Below are 16,720 nucleotides of genomic sequence, written 5' to 3'. Positions count from 1 at the left end.
ACAACCATTAAAAAACCAAAAAATTGGAAAAAGAGCAATTATACCAACAAAATAAATCAAACACATACAATTTTATCCCCCGCCTCTGCTGTCACAGGAGTGCCATCCTTGTGTGTGTGAGTTTCAATAAATAACGAGCTTCTGTTAGGGCCTTTCCCTGATCCTGACTCTTACATATTACGAATTTAAAAACATACATTCAAAATAAATTTTGTTAAAGGCCATCTAATGCAAGCACCCACACAATATCTCTTTCAATGCGTACCTGTTCAAAATATAGCTTAGCTAAGCTCTTTGACCCAGATGTGTGCAGAATGTTTTTCTAGTGCAAACTCAATAAAGTGTAACACACCATTCCTATACTTGGGATCAAACCTAGGCATTGTGATCCAACTCTTGTCCATCACTAAACTGCACTATAAATTAAAATAACTATGAATTTTCAATCATTATTAGAACAAAGATGTGTAATTAGAACAAATGGATGTCTAATATTATGACTAGAGATATTTCTCTTAACTATATATTATGACTTTTAAGAAACACATAAGAACAATATTAATGCCTAAGGAAAAAAGAGAAGCCATAATCTTCAAGGTGATTAACAAAAGCCATATAATTTTAAGGCCAGACAATATAAAAAGAGAAAGTAGAAATTAAATGAAATGATAGCTACAATGTCTATGAAACTAGTGGCATCTCGTTATATGGAAACTAATAGATAAGTTATTCACTGGAAAAAATAAAAATAAAAAACCAAAATTCTCTTAAAAAATGCAGGTTAATTAACTTATATATACACTGAAAGTGCATGTTCATAAACTAAGCTGAGTAATTACTGAAATTAATTCATAGATTTCCTTAGAAGCATGCTGCACCCAGTTTTTGTGTTAGTTTGATCTAACATTGCAGATTTTCTAAGAGATGAGAGGACTAATATTTGACTAAGCTGATTAACTAATCTAATATTGCAGATTTAGTGAAATTAATGTACAGATTTCCTTAAAAGCATGCTGCACCCACTTTTTGTGTTAGTTTGATCTAACATTGCATATTTCCTAAGAGATGAGAGGCCTAGTATTTGACTAAGCTGAATAACTAAACCAATATTGTAGATTTACTGAGTTTTAGATACATATTATATTATATATCACAATAGCACCAAATGGACCCAAGTACATCCCATAACTATAAAAGATTACTCTGTTGAATATTTGTTCATTTATGTGTTTTTATACTATTAAACCAAACTAAATATCTGCTAAAAACACACAAATAAAAATAGGAGCCTAATAAAACCATAAAAGAACATAATGGAATAACCAAATGGACCCACCAAGTACAACCCATAACTAGAAAAGATTACTTTGTCCAATATTTGTTCCATTATGTGTTTTTATACTGGCTAATTTGTTCTAGCACCTATTACAGTGTCTCATATCCATTTGTGTCCACTTTCTCATCCTGAAAGAACCCCGAATTTTGCTTGAACTCTTGCTGTATTAGTTTTTGTTTGTTTGTTTTTGTAAAAAGTGCATTGCATAAATTTAAAAAAAAAAAAAATAATAATACAAAAAGATGACAAGAAATAAACTTAACATCTAAGAATAAGCCAAATAAAGCACGGATTCAATAATTTGATGACATGAAAAGGGCAGTTGAAAATGACGATTTTTTAGGTGATCTAATAAATGGGCTGTCCAAACAGTATGTGATTTATAATTTTACTTCAACTCTTGCTGAAAATCCACCAAGTATGAATTTTCAACTCTTGTCCATCACTAAAGTTTTTGTTTTTTTGCTCTGTTCTGATACTTTTTTTACTGTGCACCAATGGGACTTTCAAAAAAAAAAAAAGAAGCTAAAAATTGATCTGAATTCTGAACGGCTTGAAGAAAAAAAATTGACAGACTAAAATAACTAGTGTAAGAAGAATGACAATTTGATGGCTTGAACTTGCTTCAGACTTTGAGCTTTGTTCAATAAATCAATTGCAACTAAAACATTGAGTTGATTTCAAAAAAAAAAAAAATGAAACATTGAGTGCCTTTTGCCTTTTTGACTTTGTCGGCAGATTATAATAGATGAAGATAAATATCTGAAGTTGGTAACAAATAGTGATGCGTTAAAGCAAAAAAAAAAAGAAAAAAAGAAAAAGGGAGCAACGTACTGAGCAGGCTTCAAAGGCAGCTTTTGGACTTTTGTTTATTTATTTAAACGACTCGTTTTGGAGAACAATAGGAGACACTGTATCATCTTCTTCTACCTTCATCTAACCTAAAAGCTGAAACTAACAGAAAAAAAAAAAAAAAAAAACGAAAATCAAAGCAAACACCCGTATATATACAGAGCAAACACCCAATCTATGTAAACCCAAAACAAACTATAAAACGAAATCATGTCCAAATGCCAAGCAACAGGGACTATAACCCCTTTTGTTCTAATGTTTATAAAACATGTGCATCTTCTATGTATAACAAAAAATTAACCAAAACAAACGAACCCAAGCCAAACGAAAATATAGGGGTTTTCACAAATGAGCTAGCCTCCAACAATTATTACACCTAATTGAACTAAAATCCACTACATTCACTAAACAAATTCAACCGTATTCACTAAACGAAAATATAGGGGTTTTCATAAGTTGAAATCTATCGTATTCACTAAAAGAAAAAAACAAGAATCCATGCACAGAAAATTGAAGCTAAAGAAACACACCTAATGATTAGAGGGAGGCGAGCTGGTGGGCTGGCGGCGTCGATCAACGATGGTGGAGCCGATTTCAGGAGGAGATTTGTGAGAGAGCAGTAGAGAAATTTTTTTGTGAGAGACAGATATATACATTTATAGAAGAAAACTGATATATACTTGATCGAAAGAGAGAGAGAGAGAGAGAGAGAGATCGAGGTCTTGCACGTTCGCGCGTGTTTATCCCCAAAAAACAAAAAAAACCCAAACTTGATAAGGAAGCAATTGTCTTTCAGCGTCCCGCGCGATTTTCCCTCCTTGGGGAAAAATGATTTCCTGGCACATACTCATATGCCAGGAAAGAGACTACCACTATATTCTGGCGATTCTTATTTCATTAATGGCATAAGAATTTATGCCAGGATTTTTAATAAAATTTACTGGCATATTTTAAATATGCCAGCAACCTTTTGCAAAGCTGGCGTTTTTTATAAACACCAGCATTTAAAATGCCATTAATGAAATTTTTTTTTGTACGCCCATCGTAAACATCCGCTTGTTTGTTGGAAGGTTCAATTTAGAATTATAAGATGCTAACCCACAAATTTCACAAATTTCTACTTCCTAGTTCCTAGGCAAAGCTAGCCGTTGATTTCTTGAGACTATCTCTAGAACACTACATTTGTCAAATCATTTACATAAACTAACATGGTGGCTTTCTGATTAGCACCTAAAATAAATGGTTCACTCAATTACAAACTACTTGGAGTTCGTGCGTTGGGGACTTTAAACTTGATTAGTTATTAATTGTTTCAATGGATAAGACAAAAGGCAAGACATTTAAATCTTTAGAATATTTTTTATGTAGGATTTTTTTTGTTTTTTTTTTTAACGGAATAACATGTGCTACCCATTAATACTAAAAAGCTCGAAGGCATACAAGATGAGAAATGAGAGACAGACCCCTCGTTATGGAGATGAGCTTGTGTTCTTCCTAGTACCTAATGGTTCAACAATTCCTGATGTCTCACTAGGTGGCAGTATGGGTCTCACCAGAAATAACGAGACATTCAACTCGACGAGCAACGCTTTTGTAGCAGTGGAGTTTGACATCTTTTCAAACATATGGGATCCGCTTGGCGTACATGTAGGTGTTGATATAAACTCTATGCTATCGGTTGTTAATGTCCCATGGTTCGCAGGTAGTATTTCAATTAAGGAAGGGAGAATTAATGAAGTGAAGATCAATTATAATTGTAGTTCTCATAATTTGAATGTTCTCTTCATTGATTTCGTAAACGATGCTACTGTATGGCGGACCCTTTCTTGTAATATTGATTTGAGAGAACACCTACCTGAATGGGTAACTTTTGGATTCTCAGCCGCAACAAGAGCTGCTATTGCAATGCATACCATTCGCACATGGGATTTTAGTTCAACTTTGGAGATAGTCCAAGCCCGAATCCGGCCCCCAACCAAAGGAAAAACAACAGGTTAAGATTAGAGGTGGGTTTGGGTGTTGGTGGATGTTTTTTGTTTGTTGGGTTTGCTTTAATTCTATTTGGCTTGTGGAAGAGGAATAAAAGTTATACAGAAGAGGATCTTGCCTTTGACAGGTGCATGGATGACGAATTTCAAAGAGAAACGGGACCAAAGAGGTTCTCATTTAAAGAATTGGCTCATGCCACCAATAATTTCAATGATGAAGAGAAGCTAGGCCAAGGAGGATTTGGTGGGGTTTATAGAGGATTTTTAAGGGACTCAAACTCCTTCGTTGCAGTTAAGAGGGTGTCAAAAGGGTCTAATCAGGGGGTAAAAGAGTATGCATCAGAAGTTAAAATCATTAGTCGATTGGGACACAGGAATTTGGTGCAACTCATTGGCTGGTGCCATGAAAGAGGAGAACTCTTACTCATTTATGAATTCATGCCCAATAGAAGCTTAGATTCACATCTTTTTACAGAAGAAGCCTTATTGATATGGGCAACGAGGTACAAAGTTGCTCAAGGATTGGCGTCATCGTTGCTTTACTTGCACGAGGAGTGGGAACAATGTGTGGTGCATAGGGATATAAAATCGAGCAACATTATGCTTGATTCAAACTTTAATGCTAAGCTTGGAGATTTTGGGCTAGCTAGGCTTGTAGACCATGTGAAAGGGTCACAAACCACTGTTTTGGCAGGCACCATGGGTTACATGGCTCCTGAATGTGTCACAACCGGTAATGCTAGCAAAGAGTCAGATGTCTATAGTTTTGGAATTGTCGCTTTGGAGATTGCTTACGGAAGAAAACCAATCAAGATCAATGCCCCTCAAGATCAAGTAGTCTTGGTGGAGTGGGTTTGGGAGCTCTATGGAATAGGAAAGGTACTTGAAGCAACTGACCCAAGGCTGGATGGAGATTTTGATGAGCATGAAATGGAGCGCTTGATGATTGTTGGGCTTTGGTGTGCTCACCCTGATCGAAACCTTCGGCCTTCAATAAGGGAAACAATTCATGTTCTCAATTTTGAGACTCCATTGCCTATTCTCCCATCAAATATTTCGGGGCCAACACATCTTGCTCCAGCAGTGAATAGACAAGCAATGTCATTTTCTATTTCCAGTGTTTCTAGTAACTATGAGGGAGGACGGAATCCATATTCAAGCAATAGTCACGCCAATTCTTCATTGTCTGCCTCATACGATGTAGCTCCTCCATCCACATCCCTTTTGCATACGTGCTAAATTGGTAAAAGGTACACTTAACTTGAGATTCTTATTGTTTGATTAGGTGTTCAATTTTTCTCCTACTTTATCACTTTTTTGTTTTTCATTTTACATTTTTGTTTAAGCAATGCCCAAAATATTTTAGAGCGTAAATGATATTCATGTTAATGTGTTTTCTACCTTAAATATAAATTTCGTGTGTATATATATGTAGACAACATAACAGTCTCGTGAACTTTGTGAAGGATTGAAAATTATTATTTGGCGCTCAATGATATAATATTAATATTAGGTATTGATATGAACACTAGTATGTCAATTAAGATACATGTGACATATGACAAACCATTCATTTTGACAGAAAAATGATAAAAGGACCTATTTAAAATTTGGGCAAAATTTAAGGACTATCTTCTTGAAATTAGAAACCTAAGGATTAAATTGAAATAAGATAAAAAATTATATACTAAATATGATTTTTTTTGTTTTGTTTTTTTATAAATTAATGGTACGTATTTAATGTTAAACAACCCTGAAGACTTTTTAATCTTCTTAAATGTAGTCATCTATAAAGTAATCGTAGGGATCAAGATCCCCTCAAATTTGGTTGACATTTGAGATTTTTCAAATTCTTAAATCCTAGCTATCCTTTACATTTAACATTTCATAACGTGTCAGTTGTCCACATGAAATAAATACTAAAATAATCCAAAACAAATTTACAAAAATAGAGACGAAAATGCCCTTCACCATCTCCGGTTGAACACCAACCGAACCCGAATCGAAAATCATGCTGGAAATCCACGCATACTGACGCAGCCCAGGTGGAAGCCGCCCCACCACGCCGCTGACTCCAACCTCGACCACCGTCGATGTCGCCATCCGTACAGACCCACTCGTCCGTCCTGGCTAATCCTAGTGTCTAATCCTAGACTTTCAAATGTCAACAGAAATTTGAGGGATCCTCATCCTAATCCTAGAGTCTAAAGTATGTTTGCCATGAGACGAGAAAGACCAAAGTCTATAGCACATGGGGTCTCACAATTGTCCCGTGTAGACTATGAAGTACGGACCCTCAATTATTTTTCTTTCTTTCTTTTATCTTTATTTCTACATTAATCATAATTAGTTTAATTTACTGGCCGGCCTTGACCAGCTTGCTTACTCATGTCAATAAATATACTTTTTGCAACAGTGTTAAATTAGTTTGGAGCTTCAATTTGAAGGGGACAAAGATAGTAGCAATATTTTTTTTTATTAGTAATTAGGATTACTGTGTACACAAAATTAATATTGACATGTATTAAATAAAAATAACGTGGCATCATGTATACCGTTAAATGTAATAACAAATTCTGACCATGAAATGAAGAGGAATCTCATTCTAATTTGAAGTGGCTTAGAGCATTAGTAGCAGCTTCTTTAAATGTAGAAAAACTCTTAAAAAATTACATGCAACAGACTCTCTTGGTGTTTCCTAAAAAAAGGGAACCGAATGTGATACCCTAAATCTAGGGTAACTTTTGCTTCCCTTCACATAATTTTAATATAGAAGTCTTTCTCTTTTTTCTCACTTTCTCGTAGCATTTAATTTAAAGAACATTTAGATGATATAGGAAAATGATAAAAGAAGCTATTATACAGTTTATTTGAATAGGAAAGCAAAATATACTTTGGTTCTCTAAATTTAAAGAAAATCTAAGTGAAGCTGTTGCTAATACTCTTAGCAAGGGGGACTTGCTACCTATAGTAATTTGTGACATGAGTAATGCAAGAAATCACATTTTTATCCAACAATTATTCCATAATTTTGATATGACAATTTCAACCAATCATTAGATTAGTCCTTATATATATATATATATATATATATATATATCAAGAATTGGTTGGAACAGTCACGTTAGCATTAATTGTAAGATACATAGTTGTTATAGCACCCAGATTTTTAAACTCTAAAATAGAGCGTTTTAAATTATAATTTAAAACTGAATAAAATAATTAATTTAGAGTTGGCACTCGATCCTCAGTTTCTGGCGATCGATCATAATGGTGATCTATTCACCAATTCTGGCGCTCGATAGTAATGGCGCTTGATTTACAAGATTCAACGCTCAAGCAGCTAAATACTGTAGGAAATAATATTCATGCCTAACAGCTAGAAGATTATTATGAGTCTCTAATAATATTGTTGAATGATTTATGGCCGAATTTGGGTTGTCGTTGATCCGGTTGTGCGTATGTTTGGCTGTGTATTGATTTTGGTTTATTAATGATTCTTGGCTGACCCGTGTAGTTGTAAAGCTCGATTCCCTGGTTTTGAAGTTTAATTTCTTGTTGGTTTGTTGGTGGTTTACCCGATTGTGTGAGTAGCGTTGGCTGTACGCGTAGTTTTGAGGCTGGTGTATCTCTGTTTCGGTCGAGCTATGTCTTGGGATTTGCTGATTTTAACTCAATATTGTGTATTGTGACCTCCTAGCTACGTTCTGTTTGAATTAGTCCTGGGAACTTGGACCAATTTCCTTGTCCTAATTATCTTCCCTGTTTTGATGTCCTGATCCTATTGACTAATTGGGTTCATAAATGGTGTATAATATTATGGTCAAAAGCTTGGGGGGAGATTTTAATATTCTATGGAGGTAATTTTTAATAATGAATTAAAAGGTTTTAATTAATGGTTTATACTGTTTGGGTTGGGTTTTAAATTAGTTAAATATTAATTATGATGAAGTTGGCTTAGGATGAAAAGTTTAATGGCAGGTTCGCATTTTTGAAGTGATTTTCTATATTGAGTGTTGTCGAATGAGTTTTGGTACTTGTATGAAAAAAGGAGTTTGGGTGTTAATGTTGGAAATTAATATGTTGAATTCTTTCAATTAAAATCATGATTAATTGTATGGAACTTACTTTGATTAAAAGCGTGTTAAAATTAAGATCATAATGATGATATCATATGTCTGTATATGTATTTATTACAAAGGATAAGCTGAGAATTGCACCAAAGGACTGTAAGTATTTATTACTTAGTGAAAATGATGCTGATTTCCATAATATTGTGGTTTCATATTTATTTAATTGTTTGCGTGTGAATGGAATTGCATATGTTATTATCGTGATTAAATTGATTATTAATAAAGTTGGCAAGTCTAGAATCACAACGGGTCACTACAAAAATACAAGCATTTTGACGCGTGTCTACAGTACCCGTTACTGTAGACACGCGTCCAATTTGACACGTGTCTTTGGAGACACGTGTCTAATTGTACAGCCGTCACAAATTGACACGTGTATTAAATACACGTGTCCAATTGGACACGCGTATTTAATACGCGTGTCCAATTGGACACGTGTATTAATTGGACACGTGTATTTAATACACGTGTCAAACTGTTATTTTTTTCCAAATATAATTTTTTTTAATTAAATAGAATTTCAACAATTGGACACGCGTATTAAATACACGTGTCAAACTGTTATTTTTTTTCAAATATAATTTTTTTTTAATTAAATAGAATTTCAACAATTAGACACGCGTATTAAATACACGCGTCCAATTTGACACGTGTATTTAATACACGTGTTCAATTGGACACGTGTATTCAATACACGTGTCAAACTGTTATTTTTTTCCAAATGTAATTTTTTTATTATTAAATAGAATTTCAACAATTAGACACACGTATTAAATACGCGTGTTAAACTATTATTTTTTTTCAAATATAATTTTTTTATTAAATAGAATTTTAACAATTGGGGACGTGTATTTAAATACACGTCCCGAATTGGGACAGTTGGGCGGGAGAAATGCTGGCTTATGTATGTGTGTATATATATATATAATTTTTAAAATTCAAATAATATAATAATAGATTATATATATATATATATCGGAAATGGGTAGCAGGAAGCTACCCATTTCCGATCTGGATTCTCTCTCTCTCCCCCCCTCTCTCTCTCTCTCTCTCTCTCTCTCTCTCTCTCTCCGTCACAGCCGCACCGGCTAGCTTCCGGCCACCGCACATCAGCCCTTCCCGCCGGTGAGACGCCCTCTCTCCACCTCTCTCTGCTCGGTTCTCGGTCTCTCTCTCTCCCTCTCTCTCTCTCTCGCTCTCCGTCACAGCCACACCGGACAGCTTCCGGCCACCGCGCATCCGCCCTTCCCGACGGTGAGACGCCCTCTCTCCACCTCTCTCTGCTCGATTCTCGGTCTCTCTCTCTCTCTACCTTTCTCTCTCTTCCTCTCTATCTTTTTTTTTCTCTCTCTCTCTCTCTCTCTTTCCCTCTCTGTGTATCCCTCTCTGTATCTCTATGTCTCTCTCTCTCTCTCTCTCTCTCTCTCTCTCTCTCGCTCTCTCCCTATCTCTCTCTGCCGCTCTCTGTATCTCCGTCTGGCAAGGTCCTCCTTGCTCATTTTCGAGTCTTAGCTAAGACTCGAAATAAACAATAACAATAAATTTAAATAAACAATAAATTTAAATAAACAATAACAGAATTAAATTGGAAAAAAAATTCTAAATTGAAGTTTTTATTTAATTAAATTTTTTATTTAATTATTTAATTGTATTTTTAAATTAATTTAAAAATACAATTAAATAATTAAATAAAAAATTTATTTAAATGAAAATTTCAATTTGAAATTTTTTTTTTTAAAAAAATCGGTTTGGCACGTATATTTTAATACACGTGTCAAACGGTTTGACACGTGTATTAAAATACGCATGTCAAACCGTTTGACACGTGTATGAAAATACACGTGTCAAACCGTTTGACACGCGTATTTTAATACGTGTCAAACCGTTTGACACATGTATTTTAATACACGTGTCAAACTGTGCAGTTAGTGACTTGCACATCTGACACGTGTCTCACGCGTGTCAAACTGCACGTGTCAAACTGTTTGACACGTGTACAACACTGTACACGTGTCAAAATGCACGTGGCAATTTGTAATTTTTTTTGTAGTGGGTGCACAAGGCTTCACTGGCTTTCCAAGGTTCGCAGTGAATGAAGAAGGTCCCATAAAAAATATAATAAATTCAAACCGGACGAGTCTAGACTTATAGGCGAAGCCAAGGCTTCCTCACCTTATGAGATTATGTTGCATATAAAACTGTAACAAGAGGAGTGAAAGTAGAAAATAAATAAGATTTGCATATAAAACTATCATCATATCATATCATTATGTTCTTTTAAATAAATCAGTAAGCATCATAATATTGAAAACAGTTGACTCACTTTATTATAGTATGAGATTGTGGAAGTATCCGCAATCACATATTTATTGGTGCAGGTTCAGAAGATGAAGAAATGGATTATACTAGCTTTAAGGATTTGAAGTCAATATTTGTATATTGAGTTTTAATTATTGGTGTTCACGTGTTTTTGTATGTAACATGTTTAGAGAAAGGTTTGCATTCAATGAATTTTCCCTATATTCTTTTGGTGTCATATGTGACACGTCTTGATGTAATTAGCGTAGAGTAATTAGATGATTTTTAATAAATGTCTAGAGACATTTCAGTCAGCTCTGATGTGCTATTGGTTCCTAAGTTATATATATACATATTCTGTTATCAGATCTTATCTCTGATGATGTCGTAATGTCACGTGAAAATTGAAAAATTTTCACTTACATATTTTTTTAAAAGGCAAGGCATTACAGTTATGGAATAAAATTATGGTATATAAGGTCCAAATCTGTAAGTTTGATAATTAAAGACTTAGGGCATGTTTGGGTAAAAAGTATCTATCAAATACTGTTTTTTAGAATTTAAATTCTACTAAGATTTTATTTAACTTTTTCTAATTTTGTCTCAATATTCGCAATTTTTCAAGAAAATAGCACACTCAAACGAGCCCTTAAGTTTTCTCTAGTCCAAATTCCATTTGATGAGCAGCAAATAAATGGCTTGATGATTGTTAGGCAAAATATTAATGTCCCAATTTTAAAGCTCCATTGCCTATTCCCTTAATCAAATATATCGGTACTACATATCTTGCTCCAATAGTGAATAGACATGCAGTAGTCACACAAATTCTCAACTTAAGTCCACGGAGGTAACATAGTAGACATAATTTGTGATTTCATTGTATGAACTTTGTTTATGATAGATACATCAAATTTGAGAGTTAGGGTCTAGTGATTCGAAAACCGCAACCCGTCTTGAGACAAATAAAGGTTTATGTCTTATGCCTCTAGTTGTCGATTAAACACTTCAACAAAAATGTCTTTTGTGCGAATTGAATTATGGGGAAATAATAATATGGCTAAAGTAAAGGTTTTACTTTTACTACTCATTCCTTGATTATGGATGTTAATTTGAAGGTGTTTTCTACTGAAACTCGTGCAGTTGCCTTACAAAATTTTATTAATTAGAAAGAGTAATACTATTTAGTAGACTGTTATATAACTTTTATACAATTAAAATAACGTAGTAGGCTGTTAATCATTGAATTAGTACTTATGATAAATACTAATAATAATAAAAAGAAATGCCAGCTTAATTATATGAGAATCCTATAAAAATTTACTAAATAACACTACTCAATAATTAAAAACCATTCTCTTCAAAAGTAACTAGGGTATTTTTGCTTTCTAACCAAAACGTATTTAATCATGAGAGAGAGTCAATCACTAATCAAAGGAAAAGAGCCAAAAAGCAAGTAGGGTCCAAAAGACATCCAACGCATGGCATGCAAGTGGTGGCATCACTACGTACACCTGTCTCCATAACCACCGTAAATTCAAATCCATGATGCTCCCATGCTCCCATGTGTGATCTATGGCATGTGGTGCGGACATAGCGGACTACGCATTGCCTCGTCACCATCTCACTATCATGTGGGCTCTCATACACATTTACACAGTGCCTGGACGACGTCCATATATGTTAATGCCCCCCTTAAATCATCCGAAATTACTTGGTTGTATTTTTGACAAGACTCCGACACAGACAACCAGTCCAAAGGAAAAGAAAATGTCCCATTGACAATATCTTAGATGGTTCTAATTATGTGATTATATTTCTGGAGATGTTACTACACCCACGAAACTAGAAGGTGAGAAGGATGACAAATTTGGCAATCGTCTTGAAGATTGGGAGAGTACAAATTATAAGATTATTTCTTAGTTCATCAACACCTCAGTTCCTTTCATTCACTCTCTGCTTCCCAAGCTTGGGAATGCAAAAATTTCTTGGGATTTTTTTGGCAAAGTGATACAATTATACTCACGATACCTCACTACAATTTCAACTTGAAATTAAACCGTATCAGATGCGTCAGGAGCCAGGTTAGTCTATTACTGATTTTTATTCTCATGTTAATAATCTTTGGGAACAATTATCCATTGCAGACCCTCAATTGAAGTGTTATGAAGATGTGGAATTATACAAGAGCTATCGGGATCATATGAAGTTTATGCATTTCATGATGGCTCTTTGTGCGGATTTTGAACTTACTTGGGCTTCTCTCCAACACTGCACTCCCCTTCCCAAACTGAATGCTGCTATAGCAGAACTTATTTATGAAGAGACTCGACATTCTACTATGCAAATGCAATCTCCCGATCTGGTCATAGCTGCTGCCCCTCATATATAGTGCCCCAAAATTCCTTCTGATTCACATCTCAATCGTCTTTCAAGAAGATAATTTGCAACTATTGCAAAAAGCCTGGCCACTCTGCTTCTAATTGCTACAAGGTCCAAAACAGAAATCAATCACGAGCTCCTTTCCAAAAGGCAATCGCAATTGCTTCATCTGGTTCTTCTGCACTTGAGTCTTTTACTGAGAATCCATCTCAGTTCTCTGCTCTTACTGTAGCTAATGTTGAGGCATTAATTAACCAGGTTCTGTCTCGCTTCTCTAAAGCTTTATCTGTCACCTCAGGTAAACATTCATGGTTTATAGACTCTGCTTGTTGTAATCATATGACTCCTGATCCAACTTTCTTTTTTCAAAAGACTTCCAGTTCTCCCAATCCTGTCATTTATACTACTGAGGTTTCTCAGTTACCTGTCAGTCACACCGGTTCCATCTCTTCACCTCATTTAACTGTTAATAACACATATCTAGTTCCCAAGTTGTCATTAAATCTTCTTTCAGTTGGCCAACTTTGTGAACTAGGTCTGGAGTTGAAATTTTCTAACAAAGGTGTTGATGTACAAGATCCACAGACGGGTCAATTAATTGGGATTGGCCGTAAGATTGGACGTCATTTTGAGCTTTTGTTTCTGTGGACTCCTACTCACTTGTCTGCTACTGTCACTGCCTCTTCCAGCTTATGGCATTATCCTTCAGGTCATGCTTCTTTATCACGAGTCCAACGTTTAGCATCTCAAGGTGATCATCTAGGATTAGTTGATTCAAAATATTTTTATTGTGTTTCTTGTCAACTTGGAAAACAAATACATTTATCTTTTACTAAAATTGTGTCTTTGTCTTCTACACCTTTTGATTTGGTTCATTATGATATTTGGGGTCCTGCCCCTATTCCCACTGAGGGGGGATCTTGTTATTTTGTTGGTTTTATTGATGATTATTCTCGTTATACTTGGATATACTTATTACAACATCGTTCTGACCTCACTCAAGTTTATCAAAATTTTCATAAAATGGTACAAACCCAATTTTCTCGTACCATCAAAATTTTTCGTTTTGATAATGCTATGAAATATAACAAGAAATCATTTCTGAATTTTTTAAAACTACATGGTACCATTTCTCATCGTTCTTACCCTTACACTGCAGAATGTAAACATCGTCACATTTTAGACACCGCAAGAGCTCTACTCATCTTTGCCTCACTCCTTGAACGTTTTTGGGGTGAAGCTACTCTTACTGCTGTTTACACGACTAATTGTGTTCTTTCACCCACTATCCACAACCAAACTTTTTATGAGCGCTTATATGGGAGCACACTTAACTAATCTTTGCTTAAAATCTTTGATTGTATTTGTTTGTCACTGTTCCTGCCCATGAACGTACCAAACTTGAATTGCGCTCCCACTTGTGTTGCTTTCTTGGTTATCGTTGCTATGACCTTGTCACTCACAACTTTGGATCTCTCGTCATGTGGAGTTCTGGCAACATAAAATGTTTACCAGCCAAATGCAGTTTTCGCCTTCCTCCTCTACTCATGCACTTATTTTCATTGACCCTTCCATTACCGTGTTCCCTGAATCTTCTGCAAACACATAAAGCTAAATTGGACAAAACTTCTCCGATTGCTTCCAATTTGTCTGATTCAAATTATGATCATCTTGCTACATCACACATCCCAGAGTCTTCATAAGAACCCCGTCGCTTCAGTAGAGCAAGAACACCTTCTGCTCATCTCAATGATTATCATTATTTTTTTGCTCTTGCTACTCTTCACAAACCTCACTCTTATTGTGAGGCTATGCTGACCCTTTTTGGCAAAAAGCTATGTTTGATAAACTAGATACCTTTTCCCAAACCCATACATAGCACCTTGTGGATTGGCCTATTGGAAAGTCTATGTTGGGATGTAAGTGGGTTTATAAAATCAACACTTGTGTAAGTGGAACGCTATAAGGCTCGCCTTGTTTGCGAAAGATTTTGCTCAGGAGTATGGTATTGACTACGAGGAGACTTTTGCCCTTGTCACTATATTGACCTTTGTTAGCTCATTGCTTGTAGTTGCTACTATTCGTCATTGGTAGTTATTTTCATATGGATGTTAAAAATGCATTCCTCAACGGTGATCTTGCAGAAGAAGTCTAATATGCATCCTCCACCTGCCTTTCATTGTTCACCACATGAAGTTTGCGAACTTCGTCGAGCACTTTATGGTCTCAAGCAGACTCCTCATGCTTGGTTCGCCAAGTTCAAATATGTGGTTACTCAACAAGGCTTTGTCCCTAGTGCATATGACTCAGCTCTTTTTCTTCGGACTACTAATGCTCATATTATTCTTATCCTTCTTTATGTAGATGATATGATTATTACTGGTGATGACATTTTAGGCATACATGGTCTACAATCTTTCCTTAGTCGAAATTTTGAGATGAAGGATTTGGGAACACTCAGCTATTTTCTTGGACTAGAGGTTACTTCGAGTGCCGATGGGTATTTTCTATCTCAAGCCAAATATGTGTCTGGCCTACTATCTCGATCTAGTTTGACAGACAATAAAATAGCTAGCAGTCCTCTTGAGACCAATATTAAGCTTCTTGCTATGGATGATGAGCACTTATCAGATGCTACTCTCTACAGGCAGTTAGTGGGTAGTCTTATTTATCTCACAGTAACACAGCTCGATATTTCCTATGCTGTCCATTTGATGAGTCAATTTATGAGTTTCCCTCGCCTCACTCATTATGCTGTTGTTCTTCACATTCTGCATTATGACAAGGGCACTTTATTTCAGGGACTTCACTTCTCCTCTCATTCATCTCTTGAGCTCCGGGCCTACTTTGATGCTAATCGGGCTTGTGATCCTACAGATCGCCCCTCAACCACTGTTTATTGTTTCTTACTTGGGACTTCTTTAATTTCATGGCGGAGTAAGAAAAAATCTGTTGCTCGATCCAGTACTGAAGTTGAATATCGTGCACTTACTGACACTAGTTTTGAACTTCTTTGGTTGCACTGGCTTTTGTCTGATATGAGTGTCTCTCTGTTTGGCTGTTCTCCCATCCATTGTGACAATCAGAGTGCCATTCAGATTGCTCACAATGATGTTGTTCACGAGCGCACTAAACATATCGAGATTGACTGTTACTTCATTAGACATCATCTTTAGGATGACACTTTACATCTCCACTCGGCCTTCTCTGCAGATCAACTTGTTGATATCTTTACAAAATCTCATCTACTAGGACGACTACGTGATCTTATCTCCAAACTCCAATTGGCTACACCCCCTGGAGTTTGAGGGGGGATGTTAGAATACGTTACCTGCCATATTTGTGGTAGCATATTTTCATAATATTCTCAGCATATTACGAAAATATTCTCCCACCAATTATGGTACTATTTGATATTATTGTAAATATGATTATTGTATAATTCTATAATTACGGTATTTTTCTTATTCTTTGGCCTCATTCAACTATAAATAGGTCACTTCATTGTACAAAAAAAAAAAAAAAAAAAAAAAGATAAGAAAGACAAGTTTCTTTCACAATTATTTTATGTTCTCTCTTTCTTCACCAATCATGGCATTTTACATCTTCAAAATCAAAAATTTCCTTTTTCCAAAGTCCCAAAGCTAGCCTCTTTCATTTTCTAATGATCACCAATTTCTTGTCAGTACCAAGCCCAGTTACCAGTGCTATATCCTTCAACTTGACCGGTTTCA

The 16,720-nt window shown here is 35.4% G+C and overlaps 1 protein-coding gene and 1 pseudogene across 1 annotated transcript; both read left to right on the top strand.

Moving 5' to 3' along the window:
- Positions 1 to 3,589: 3,589 nt before the first annotated feature.
- LOC133881198 (L-type lectin-domain containing receptor kinase IX.1-like) lies at positions 3,590 to 5,475 on the top strand (annotated as a pseudogene).
- A 9,628-nt stretch (positions 5,476 to 15,103) lies between these two features.
- LOC133881197 (uncharacterized mitochondrial protein AtMg00810-like) lies at positions 15,104 to 16,162 on the top strand. Its single transcript, XM_062320141.1, has one exon. The coding sequence runs from the start codon at positions 15,104 to 15,106 to the stop codon at positions 16,160 to 16,162; it is 1,059 nt and encodes a 352-aa protein (XP_062176125.1).
- Positions 16,163 to 16,720: the final 558 nt, after the last annotated feature.

Source organism: Alnus glutinosa, chromosome 11 (genome assembly GCF_958979055.1).
Source record: "Alnus glutinosa chromosome 11, dhAlnGlut1.1, whole genome shotgun sequence".
NCBI classification, from domain to species: domain Eukaryota; kingdom Viridiplantae; phylum Streptophyta; class Magnoliopsida; order Fagales; family Betulaceae; genus Alnus; species Alnus glutinosa.
Note: the sequence above shows the minus strand (reverse complement) of the source record. Positions and strands in the feature narration are given on the sequence as shown.